At 37.9% G+C, this 13,777-nt stretch overlaps 1 protein-coding gene across 4 annotated transcripts; it reads right to left on the reverse strand.

Moving 5' to 3' along the window:
- Positions 1–6,042: 6,042 nt before the first annotated feature.
- erlin1 (ER lipid raft associated 1) lies at positions 6,043–13,764 on the reverse strand. Of its 4 annotated transcripts, none has more exons than XM_016294197.1 (12): positions 13,655–13,764; positions 12,585–12,712; positions 11,550–11,631; positions 11,244–11,290; positions 11,053–11,114; positions 10,760–10,885; positions 10,518–10,591; positions 10,388–10,446; positions 9,698–9,789; positions 9,522–9,611; positions 9,350–9,429; positions 6,043–8,244 (listed from the first exon to the last, which is right to left on the reverse strand). In XM_016294197.1, exons 2-12 carry the CDS (start codon positions 12,695–12,697, stop codon positions 8,020–8,022), a joined length of 1,050 nt encoding a protein of 349 aa, XP_016149683.1. In that variant the 5' UTR covers positions 12,698–12,712; positions 13,655–13,764; the 3' UTR covers positions 6,043–8,019. The 4 variants fall into 4 exon arrangements, with proteins under 4 accessions (XP_016149683.1, XP_016149681.1, XP_016149680.1 ...); XM_016294195.1 differs by having other exon boundaries at positions 13,599–13,764; XM_016294194.1 differs by having other exon boundaries at positions 13,524–13,764.
- Positions 13,765–13,777: the final 13 nt, after the last annotated feature.

Below are 13,777 nucleotides of genomic sequence, written 5' to 3' on the forward strand. Positions count from 1 at the left end.
GCTGATTGGCCAGCTATCCAGTGCGTTGTGATTGGCCGAATACCTCAAGCGTGTGACGGAAATGTTACGCCCCTTACCATACTGTGATGCAGTGTCCCAGCCGGAGCGATGAGACAAAAACATAAAACCCATTATAAACGAGGCATTTGTTGCATCCAGTGGGGACATAATTACGGATTATAATGACTTATACTGTTTTTACACATTGCGTTGCGTATTGTGCCGCGTAAACATAAAACCATGTCTGCATTTGTGATCGGAGAAACGACAAACAAGCGCTACTCTACACTGCTCAAAACTCACGTTTGAATCGTCAGTGGCAAATTCTTTAAACATAAAAAACTTACTTACAGGCTGTGAGTCAGAAGCGCCAGACTGTCCTTGCAAAGTTGGAACTGCCCCACATTATAGAAACAGCCTTTGTGCACAGACGCATTGTAGGTTAATGTTACTCTGCAGGTTCAGGAAACAGTCCTCCATAAAATGTGCTGCACACATCTGAATATTTGGGTTGAACTGTTCTGGAACAGTGTTGTAAATACAACTTAACCACTGATTTGTAGTTGTGTCCTCTTTTGGAAGGCCACATGTTGACCATTTTCAATGCCAAGCTAATTGAGCTTGGCATTGAAAATGGTCAACATGTGACCGAAACGTTTGCCTTGCTTTTACTCAGTAAATTGCTCATATTGCTTTCATCTCACTTGTGACTCTTTGATGTTTGAGTGTGCAGACTTTTTTCAAGCTCTTCACCTTTGGCAAACTTTTTTGGTCTACGCACCTCAGTTGGATTATTTCGAAGGCGAGGTGAGTCTCTGGCTGCTTCTCTTTTGGAAGGCCAAACCAAGTAGTTTCACTTTCACAACGAAACACACAGCGGGCTTGAGAACGGTGGGGCCGGCAGATTCGACGAAGGAGCGGTGTCCACGGTGAAAGCCGATCCGGCGATCCACAGCGCGAAGTTGATGTATTTCCTCAGCGACCAGCACAGATCAGCTCTAGGCATGACGAAGCGGATATCGTCCTCTTTTGGAAGGCCAAACCAAGTAGTTTCACTTTCACAACGAAACACACAGCGGGCTTGAGAACGGTGGGGCCGGCAGATTCGACGAAGGAGCGGTGTCCACGGTGAAAGCCGATCCGGCGATCCACAGCGCGAAGTTGATGTATTTCCTCAGCGACCAGCACAGATCAGCTCTAGGCATGACGAAGCGGATATCGTCCTCTTTTGGAAGGCCAAACAAAGTAGTTTCACTTTTACAACGAAACACAGCGCCTTCACGACATGGCGGCGGCAGCAGCAACAATACTACAGCGAAAATAAAAGTTATGCCTTCTTTCTTTGCATGAACATTTGGGTGGTGTTATGCAATCTTCCCACATAGCGACGTAGACATGAGGGGGCATGTTTAAACGAGGCGTTTTTAGAGGGCGTGGACAAGTCTTAACTTTTATAAAGAATATCTCTTTGGGTTTGAGACTTTAGTCTTTGCAACTTCAGGGATCTTATCTATGCACAAACAGCTTGTAACACTCCAAAGAGAAAGGAAATTTTGAAATTGCATCATATGACCCCTTTAATATAAAAAAGTTATATTTTTGGCAATTGTATAAGCCCTTTCACACCAAAAGTGAAATGAAGAAGCCTCAGGCTGAAGGAAATGTAAATTCGCATCTGTACAGTAGAGGGCAGATCTCAAACAAACCTTTTAGATTTGTATTATTTAACATTCAGTTATTGCAGGTTTGCATCATATTCTGAGTTTGCATTTCACTTTTTTTGATTTTGAGGAATACTGAAACTTTTTGTGCAGGTGAGTTGAGTAAATGCATGTTCATATTAAGTCTAGATTTACAGTTACCATCATGTTTACACAGCACACACAACGCCTCTGCACTTACTCGAAATTTCTCTCAACATGGATACAGAAGAGCTGTTAGTCACTTCATGGGAAAACAAAGTAACTGGCGTTACTTATTTAAAGTATTATTTAAAAGTAACTCATATATTATACTCATAACTTATATTAAACATATATTAAATTAAAAAGGAATTGCTTTAAAAAAGTAATCTGATTACGTAACTCATGTTACTTGTAAAGCGTTACCTCCAACACTGATAGTAAGTGCCTCAATGAGGCCTGGATCTTTTTGAAAGAAAATGTGTTTTTTTGTGGTTATCAAAATTATGCCATAAATGCTGCTGATTCAGCTTAACTTGCACTGAAACCAGAATATTCCTTTAAGATCAATGGATAATAGTAGGCCTGTAAACCTCAAACTGAAAGTCTTCACCGCTGTGCTGTTTGGGTTTGCACTGCAGAGACATTCAACCTAAGTGTTCATTATGGCAATTTATGAACATTTGGAAGGTTGAGATCATCAGGTCAAGTAAAGAAGTGTAAAATGTCATGACAATAGTGTTGTTTTGTTTTGCACACAGTAAAAACAAACAAAACTCAAGGCATGACACTGCATAGTAAATTCATAATAATGTGATGGTACAGTTCCAGTGAAGAAAAAAAAATATTTGTTTGAAACAGTTCAGCTGTATGGGATAGCCTTGATTACTATCCCAGTACATCTGTTTCTGTTCAGACCAAGACATGACTGTCTGAAGCCTTTCTTTCTTTTATGTTGTTTAAATGACTCTTGGAAGATTAATGAGGGAGGAGTTTGTAATGCAATGAAAACCACATGGTAATCAAACTGAATGAAAAACATTTAGGGAAACGTTCTGTATTTTTATAACAGGTAATTGGCATGTTTATTGTGTTTTCCAACATACAGTCACTTCTTTTTTCATGAGATCACTGAAGATGAGAGAGATCCATAAACGTACTTTGGGATTGACTTGCATGGATGTTTCCTTTGCATCCTTGCTGTATATAACTGCAGATGTTCACATAACACAATCTGTGTTCTCTGTTGAACTTTTCACCTGTGTGATCTGTAAACAAGCTGTCTGCTGTCATCAGAAACATTATCCATCAGTGAATATCTATTAGTCTAAATGAGATGCATCCTGGCTGATACAATAAAGACAAATACTTTACTGATTACTATTCTAGACATGACATTGCAGGATTGAAAGATGGCCTAATTTAAGTTTCATTATTGTGCCAGTGTTGAAATGAACTAGTCCAGGAGGAAACCGATGACAAGCATGGGAACAATCTTGGAGTGAAAAAAGGAGTGAGCGATAAACTCAGATTTCAGACAGGTGTTATCAGGGAGAGATGTTAACCCTGTGACACACCCAGGGGTAAAACAAACCTCAAAGCATTGCTTTCAGATCTCACCCCTTAAAAACAGACCTGCACGGAGTCAGTATGAGTAAAGGGTTGTGCAAGCAGTAAGATAACGGTTCCTTCCCATGGCAAGATAAGAGAAGCACACACATATGCACATTAACACTTGCTAAATGCCAGATACAAGTAAAAACTGATTTTGGCAAGAAATGGCAAAGCTGAATTTGCAGCAGTCATTATTCCAGTCTTCAGTCTCATATGATGCTTCAGAAATCTCTCTAATATTAGCTATATTTTCTGAATCACTTTGACTCATACAACATCTGTAACAAAACTGCAATGGGCTTGTATTGCTTTTCTCATGGTTTTAGCCAAATAATGGATTTTGCTGAGGTGGAAGTTTTCATAAATAAAAGTTTTTAAGTTAGATCATTCTAATATGCTTACATGGCACTAAAGAAACATTTATTATTATTATCAGTGTTAGAAACAGTTGTGCTGCTTAATATTTTTAAGACTTCTTTTAGGATTTTTTGATGAATAGAAACTTGAATAGATAAAAATAGAACTTGTATATACATTATAAATGTCTTTACTGTGATCTTAATTCAATTTAATGCATCCTTGCTAAAGAAAAGTATTAATTCCTTTAAAAAAGTACTGACCCCAAAATTTTGAATAGTACTGTATGTGTGTATATAATGCATAATAAATGTTCATAACCAGTCAGATTTATTTCAATTCACATGCTGGCTACAGCTTGCTATGTCTATTCTGTTAAAACCACAACGTCATGTGTCACAAAATCAGATTTGAGCTTGTAGAAATCCCCTTAGACTGGCCTGCATTATTGTGCTAATCAGAGCTGGTTGAGAGAAGCCAGGCTTATCATCTATCATGTCCTTACAGAAGCTGCCCCATGACTCTGTGGTAAATTCCGGCAGCACGGCGCTTCAGGGGACGGAGCAGGGCGATGAGCCAGACTGAACACAGAACACAATTGTTCAGGCTGCTGCTAGTAATTCATAAATCTCATCATAGTTGTCATGGGAACAGTCTCTTACACCAGAGTCCTTCCAAACAGCTACAAAACCTGGGCACTGCCCTTCCTGCAATGGTTGTAGGCAGGTCACACATTTGCCATCAGCTCTACAAAAACAGAAGAAAACAAATGTTCTACTGGTATGTGTTCTGCTAGGCTGATGGCCTAGTTTTTCTAGTACAAATAAATAAAAGGGTTTAGTGGATATTTCATCTAACAGTGCACGTGGCTTATTTTCATTCCATTTCAGTGAACTATGGAAAGAAAAGTTGGCCAGCATCCCTGTGCTGAGTAAGACTGTGTAAGTGATGTATCCTGTAGAAGTCATTTGGGAGCCATTAAATTCTTGCTGTCCGGTGAACTTTGTTTAACGTGACTTATAGAGTCAGTTCTGTTCAGTTAATAAAAATGTTAATTTCATGAGTAAACAATGTTTAAATCAAATAAGACTTAATGGAATCGGCAATCCTGTTGGCCTGACAAATCTACCACAATCCAAAATATTGTTGGTCGCCTTTAGTTTTGGTGGAGCCACTTCCTATATATCATTGATGAGTAGTGCAAGAAGTAAATATGTGGTACATCCTGGACACACAAGCACATTTTAACCTAAAATATACAGACTCATGTTCTAAATTATACACTTTAATTGAAGAAACAGCATGCCTTTTATTCAATCTATAAGTCTTAATGCTAAATTCACTGTCAGGAACAGGAAATGTACTCTGTGTCTGGGGATTGACTCGGTCTGGTGACCAGATCTGAATGGTTGATATTTACCCAGGAGTTCCTGAGGGAGCTCAAGCTTCTGTTCTCTCTTTAAGGTCAGCTGGAGACATAGACCTTTTTGCCCACTTCCTGGAGTGACTGTTTCCTTCCTTTGTCCTTCTTCCACTCATGTACTGTTATGTACTCATGTCTGAGTCCTGCATCAAAAAGTTGAAGCAGGCTAATTTGTTACTTGGCGATGAGAGTTTTTGACATTTCCTGAACTTGGACAAATACCACTGACTGAGACACTCTGAGTTTATTTGCAAAGCAAACAGGACTATATGGGTCATAACTGCTTTTTGGAATTGTCCAGTTATTTTTGGAGAATAACTGGCTATCAGATTATTCCCAAAACAGTAAATGTAAGATTGAATACAAGAGTAACAAATGCTCGTTTTTTAATGTCAACATGGACCTTTTTTCTCTTTGTCATCAGGTTAGATTTAAACACATTCTATACTCTATGCATCAAATCATCTCCTATTAAATTTTAGCATGTAATCATATATCATTCTGCTTTGAAAAACAGGTGAAAAACATACATTTCAGGAGCAACCAAAGTCACATCTGAAGATCTGAATATTAGAATAAGAGTGGCACCTTGAATACCCATGGTGGCAAGCTTTGCATGCACTTATGCTTTAGATTTTATAATATAGTTCTTACATGCGTAAGATCTAGTTTCTATTCCTCATTTCTGGGAAATATATCCAACTCATATTAAACTAATCACATTTAATTCATGACGCAATCTATGACACTAACCTTTGTGAAACTTCCTTAATAGGACATGATGTACACTTCCTTAATGTATGATCACACAACTGCAACACCAAGAAAATCATTTTCATGGTATCAAAATAGGTTTTATTTCACAGAACTGAACATTGTCAAAATGTTATAAATTTTGCGTATAAATGTTTTAAAATTAGGAGCTTAAATTATGCTGACATAAAAAAAGTGACATTCACAGAGTGAGTTTATTCCAGGGCAGTCAAGTTCTGTCCTCTCTCATTTAATCAGCCATAAGAATCACAGGGATCATATGAACAGAAAAATCTTTTTTAAGAATTGCTTCAAAGCTTTTAAGACAATTAAACTTACACCCTGAAGGAAAACAATAAAAGTCCATTTTAAGGGGGAATAAGAGAAGCCAGACTAACTGAATGCTTGTCTCTTTAATGGAAAAGTATGTAGAGGATGTAAGACTATGTGCTGTGTGACAGATTTACACAGACAACATGACCTTGTATCTGACCTTACAACTTATATATGTTTGATGTAGGGTACAAAAAAAAATCCAGGTCATTCAAGTCTCTTTTCCTGAGAGGTAGTACTAGTAGACACTATTCAAAGCCTTGTTTGGATGGTTTGATTTAATGCATTATTATTATTATTATTGATTGACGTAGGTCTTTGTTGCCCAGTTTGATTCTTGAAGAGCACCGGCTTCCCCTAGTGGTGACTTTGATTAAGTTTTTGAGGCTTCAGAAAATGATCATCTGGCACCCAGCATGCAATCCTATGTTGTTAGAATGTCTGATCATTAATGCATTCACCCATCAAAGCTAAAAAAAAAAACAATAGTGCCTAATAATACAGCAGCCCTTATTGTTACTGAATTCCCTTTGAAATAAACTCCTTCCAGTAATGACAAAACAAGCAAGTTTAACTAATGTCATAAAGGCATTTTCAGTCATAAAGGAACAGACTCAACTATATAGAATCCATTAGCTGTCCATCTCAAAGCTTTTCAAAGGCTGGAGCCCTGGATCAAACCTTTAACGTTTTATGAAACTTTATGAAAGCCACATACCCATGTTCAGTGTGACACCTTCTAAGAACCAACAATTCAAAAACAGGCACAGGGCACCAACACACTACACAACACTATACCAAACCCACTATTTCTGACATTATATTAAATTAAATTCACACCAAAGTATTCAGGTGTCAAAATTCTCAACCAAAGATCAACAAGAAACAAGCAGGGATGATTTTAAAACAAACTGATTCTTACATACACATGTAAAAGCCACTGATCTCTGCAGTTGTGGCTGGACTAAATTAAGATTTTAGTGATTATAATAAAGTTAGTGATGATGGAAACAAGGACTTTTCTACAGGGATGGTTTACCTAACAATGAAAATTCTGTCATCAGATACTTACCCTCACGTTGTTGCAAACCTGCATGACTCTTTCTTCAGTAGAACAATAAAGTTTTTGTCCATATATTGAAAGTTAATGGGGTCCAAGGGAGGTACAACACTGGATCCCATTGACTTATTTTATGAGTCTTTTTGAAAAAAATGTTTGTTTTTTTTATATATATTCCACAGAAGAAAGATAGCCATAGAGGTTTGGAATGACATGAGGGTGAATAAATAATGACAGCATTTAAACTTTAGGGTGAAGTACCCCTTCAACAACATATGAAGGAAAAGTAGATGACAAAATTTGGCTACAAAATGAGTTTTATCGGATTGTAGCTGTATCGGCCATTGCCTTTGATCTCAATTAGTGTGATGCCTTATAATTCCAGTTATGTAAAAGACGACACATAAAGGTAAACCTTGAAAAGTTCACATACTTCACATAGATGCATCTGCATCTGACAAATAATTAGCATGGATTTGTGAAACATAAGCAAAAGTTGAGAGCAAAAAAAGGGGAAAAAGCACGCTGATGTGAGTCGGGGAGGGGATTTGGATCGCATCAATTCGACCTGGCAATATTTAGTAGCACAGCTCCTGGACATTCCTTTTTAGTCCACAAGTGACTGCTGGAAAAACACAGGCTCTGTGTGTCAGTCTCGCAGCACAGTTAGCCAAGCACCCAACCCCACTGCAGAAGAAGAGTGAAAAGTATCCATGTCAGCATGCCTCACAAGCACCCAGAGAAAGAGAGAGAAAGAGAAAACAGAGAAAGAGAGGGGTGGACAGCTCTCAGGCCCCTCAGTGGCCTTCTGTGGCTTTGGGCTTGGACGCTTTCTTAAGAATCTCTTTTATACTCAAGGCCTCCAGCTGCTCTGCCGAGTCTGCCGCACCCTGGCCCGCGGTCGGATGGGAGGCACTGTTGTCTACAAACATGTTTGGGATGTCTTGACCGAAGTAGATCTTGCTGTTCGCGGCTATGGCCTGATATTTCATCAGTTCCAGATACTCTGGTGTGAGCTTCAGCTGTGGAGGAGGGAGACAGTGGTGTGATAAATGACATGAGCACATCCTGTGTGGAATCATCTCTGCTGAAGACATGTGTCAGTGTGCCTCCATGTGTTCAGAGTGGACTAGTACCACTATGACAACAGCTAGAGCCTCCTACAGGCACTTACTTAATATAGTTGAAGTTAAAGGATATTTAAGCTTTGGGTAAGCTGAAAAGTATGAAAATATTTCACACAAAATCTACTTTATTATGTGTTTTTGAACAGAATCGATTGTACAGATATGCACTAAAAGTTAACAAACTTACTGTTAAAGGGATAGTTTACCTTCAGTTGCTGGTCCCAACTGACTTCCATAGTGTAAGGGGGAAAAAACACTATGCAAGTCAATGGGGACCAGCAACTGAATGTGAACTATCCCTTTAAACCAGCCTGTGATTTAGGAATAGTTCAGCCAAAAATGCTAAATTACATTTTGCTCAAAATGTAATTTCCCTCAGACCATCCAAGATGTAGGTCTTCATTAAAACAGATTTGGGGGAATTTAGCATTATTTTAGCTAGAAGCAACAGTTTGAAGTTAAAAACATCTTAATGATGAATTTGTTTATTACTAACACACAGCTTTTCACTTCACAAGACATTAACTGATGGACTGGAGTGGTGTGGGTTACTTTTGGATTATTGTGATGTTTATATCAGCTATTTGGGCTCTCATTCTGACGGCACCCATTCACTGCAAAGGATGCAATGATGAGCTGGTGATGTCATGCTAAATTTCTCCAAATCTGTTCTGATGAAGAAGAAAAACTCATCTAAATCTTAGATGGCCTGAGGCCGAGTACATTTTCAGCCAAATTTCATTTTTGGGTGAACTATTCCTTTAAACCTGTTGGTTTAACATTTTTTAAATGCACCAAATAACATTTTTAAATTTATTTAAAAATTAAAAATGGGCTCTTCCAAGGATTTCTCTAAAAAGTTACATCAATAAAGTATTGAATGTTGAGTACTGAGTCTTACACCAATATTTCATATTTTCTTAAAATTAAAAGGTAAAAAAAATACATCAACACAAAAATGTGAAAAAAAAAAAAAAAAGTTGTTTCATGTTGTTTTTACCCTGTTGGCTTCAGCAAATTTTGCAGCAGTGTAATATTCTGCATCTGCTCTTGCCTTCTCTCTTGCCAGGAAAGCAGAATCTGTTACAATCAAATAAATGTGACTGATGAGCAACACACTCTGCGTGGCACGTGCTATGAACATTCTCAGTAGATAAACCAGACAAACCAACCTTCAATTTCGGAGATCTTTTTCTCTGTTTCCTTCTCCATTACTTTTTGTTGGAAGTGAATCTCCGCCACCTGAGCCATTTTCTGAGCCTCTGCAATGAGATCAACACATAAAATGAATAAGGACAAACCATGACTCTATACATGATCAGCACTATATTTGGAAATGTAGACTCACCTATGATGGCCTTCTTTCTCTCAGTTTCAGCCTCCTTCTCCACCACTTTCTGTGTCTGAGCGGTGATGAGCAGCCTGGTCTTCTCCGCTTCCCTGCAGATGATGAAAGCAAGGGAAATTTTGATTAACACCATAGACAGATGTATCCAAGGACAATTTATAATGTTAGAAAAGATTGTTATTTCAAATAAATTCTGTTCTTCTGAACTTTCAGCAAAACCTAAAAATAAAATAAAAATAAAAAAACGTTTCTTGAGCATCAAATCAGCATATTAGATTGATTTCTGAAGGATCATGTGACACTGAAGACTGATGTAATGGCTGCTGAAAATTCAGCTTTGCATTACAGGAATAAATTACATTTTAAAATGTATTTAATTAGAAAACAATTGTAATAATATTTCACAGAATTACTGTTTCTACTGTGTGTTTGAAATAAATGTGGTTTTGGTGAGCATAAAAGACTTTAGAAGACAAAAACATTTAAAAATCTAACCAACCCCAAACTTTTGAACAGTAGTGTATATTAAATGTCACTATATAAATTTTAAAGGTCAACAAGAGTAAAAAAATGCTTAAAATTGCTCAAGCCTTTAAAAAAAAAAACTAACATTTTAATTTATAAAAAAAAACAATATGGAGATAAACTATGACATCCAATCAAATTGTACAGAAAAATATATTCACTCACATTAGCTCATAGTTTCTTCTGATTGCCTCAGGAATTTTAGGTTTGGTGACTCGCACAGCCTGCAAAATATTATGGAATCATCGAATTCTGCTCAAGTCAAAACTGAAACCACAGAGATTAAAAGCCATACCTGAATTGTGAGGCCAGGAGCCATAGCATTCAAATCCTTCTGCAGTGCAGTCTTTAAGTTCTCATCAATTATGTCTGTCAAACAAAAACGACACAAATGCAAGTCCATGACAAATGTTCTTGCGGTGAGAAGGCACCAAAGACAAAACTAATGACACAGCAGAAACTGCAGCACTCAAATAAACAACTGAAAGTTCACAGTATACTTGGCTGAATAAACTGTTTGACATATCAGTGACTTACCGAACAGTTCTATGTAGACTTCCTGTAGTGTGTGCACACTGCAGAACTGGTTTAACTCATGGTGAATTTTGTTGAAGATTAGCGTCTTGTCATAATCTGCAGTGTAGTTCTTCACTATTTCCACCACTGTCGAGGAAGAGAACAAGAGCATGACCTTGTTTTGTCAAAGCCTAACATCTCATTTTTCCTTCCACTGAAGACAGTCAGTCATACAGGTTTGAAGAAGGCTTGAGGGTGAGTAAATGATGACAGAACCTTTATTTTTGGGTGTACTATCCCTTTAAGGCTCTTACCTGCTAATGGAACCAGCATGTTGACCACCTCAATTCTGTCAAAATAGATCATGACACCCCCACTTTGGAAGACAAAGAAATTATTATTTTCATTCAGGAGGCCCAGAAAATATCCAGTACAATTTAATCATGACCAATTTTAAGCAGTTTTCAGGACATATTGATGGAATAACAACAACACGAAGGATTACCTGGTTCCACAAGGCACATTTTTTATTTCATCTGTTTGCAGGGTTGTCTAGAAACATAATGCAAACGTGAGGAAAAAAATCAGCATCTTTAACAATATTCTAGCTTGGTTTCCTTTCTAACTTTCTAATAAAAACTTCTGCTAAATGTATAAATGTAAATGCTAAATATTCAACAACCTCAAAAATCCACTCATGTCCCAAAAGTTGTAGAAAAAGATCATAATAAATTATATGCAATGTGTACAGCTGTAATAAAACAAGAATTATTTTTTTATCTGGCCAACTGTAAATACATGACATTTGTACCTGCACTGATCTATATGAAGTGATGAAAGGCAGCATTATATGGTAACCCGGCCCATTAGGAGTTGTCAACAAAGCTCCTCCTCTGAAAAAATGGGTGGAAAAAAACATGAACCAGAATTAGGAAGCAAATTAATTATATGAATGATAAATGACATCAATTTCATTTGTGTAGAAATATTACAACAACTGGTTACACTTTACTTGAAGGGGTGTGCATAAGACTGACATGACACCTTCATAATCATGACATGACACATGTCATGAATATGAAGGTTTTTTATGCATGTTTATGACAACTGTCATTAAGTGTCATTCGCTCAGTTATGTAATTTTTAATGCAAAGATGACATCGTTTGAGATGTCTTTGCTATGGGCTATGGTTAGGGGTAAGGGTAGGGGTAGGGGTAGGTCAAATAATGTCATATTTGCATTAAAAATGACATAACTGAGCGAATGACACTTAATGACAGTTGTCATAAACATGCATAAAACCTCCTTCATATTCATGACATGTGTCATGTCATGATTATGAAGGTGTCATGTCAGTCTTATGCACACCCCTTCAAGTAAAGTGTTACCTAACAACTATTGTTATAAAGAAGCTGTGATGTTACCTAGAGACAGTTGACCCAAAAATGAAAATTCTGTTATCATTTACTCAACCTCATGTCATTTCAAACCTGTATGATTTTCATTGTTCTATGGAACACAAAGGAAAATATTTTAAAGAATGTTGATAATCAGATAGTTTTGGTGACCACTGATGTCCATTAGATTGACAAAAAAGTTTCTCTTGAATCTTTTTCTGAAAATATTACTTTATGTTCAACAGAAGAAGGAAGTCATACAGGCTTGGGCAAACAACTATTTTCTTTTTTGGATCAACTATGCCTTTAATGCAAAGCTGTAAACAAACAACGTTAACTGATTTAGCCTTTCCACCAAACTTCAACTATATTACAGGTATTTTATTAATTATTAACATAAGAAGCATAAAATCTGTGCATATTTTCAATGCTACTTCCTTACACTCACCTGTAATACACAGCTAAATGTCCTTCCTCGATCTTGTGTATGGAAGAATGAAGCAGAATGGCCATCACACCAGCCATTGCTGCGACTACTGCCCCAACATGTGCCATTATCATTTAGCCTGCACTCACCTGCGGAGAGACAAGTTTGCAAAAGGGAAAGCTGAGCTGATCCTTAGGGGGGAAAAACACTCAGTTTGGGTGACAAAAGATCAGCTTAGAACACAAGCAAGGGCCCCAATTGCAAACATGTAAGCAGATCAGCCTGTGCTGCAGAACCTCCCTCAACTGATCCCACACACACACATAAATAATCTCTGGAGAGCTGCACAGCAAACTGAGATAACAGGTTTTCAAAGTCCATTAGACCCACCCACAGCCCACCACACACGGAAGTAATGTTGCCAAATGCAAATGTACAATACAAACATATACAAATACATTCGTGTGGCAACATCGTACATGTGAGAGCTGCATGACCCTCTGGCTATTTTAGGGAAACGAGTATTAGTCATAAGGCTGTCATGTCCAGTGACCAGGAATTGCAGTCTGGCTCTGTTTCAACACCTAGGGAGCTGCCTAGAAAGACAGCAGCAGCACAAGCACAGCTTTTTGTTCGAATGCGCAGATGGTGCTGTCTAGCTAGGGAACTCAGTGGCTTTTTATAACACAGCCTCTCCATTCCCTGTCCTCGCTATGTACGCTAAAGTTAGCTACTTCCTCAAATGAAGTGCTGACTCGCACGTACTAACTTACTGTACATGGCACGAACTGATATGAATGAGCGTAATCTGTCGGTAACGTTAACGTTACACACGCTAAAACAACCGTTACGTGATCTAGACACTGCAGAAGCCATCACAGCACTCACAAGACTAGATTTAAGCTAACCAACGCCAGCGGCTGGCTAACTAAGCTAATTATTTGAAATATGCAAGCAAACCTTGTGGCAAAACGACCTTCTGTCAAGTTAAACGACATATACGAGGGGCTAATTGTAGCCGCAGGAGGCATTTACCGATCATTCACTTAGTTAATGGACAATGCTGTCCTTTCGCTTTTGCAGGACATTACGTTATTACTCACGACGCCGTGCCCAACATTGTAGATTTGAAAGGTTCCCACTGAAACGCTTTGTGAATCCGATACTGATTTCCCTTTCAAATCCACCTCAAACACACTTTCAAAATAAAAGTC

This window comes from Sinocyclocheilus grahami, unplaced genomic scaffold, assembly GCF_001515645.1.
Source record: "Sinocyclocheilus grahami isolate Dianchi unplaced genomic scaffold, SAMN03320097.WGS_v1.1 scaffold313.1, whole genome shotgun sequence".
In the NCBI taxonomy this organism is placed as follows: Eukaryota; Metazoa; Chordata; class Actinopteri; order Cypriniformes; family Cyprinidae; genus Sinocyclocheilus; species Sinocyclocheilus grahami.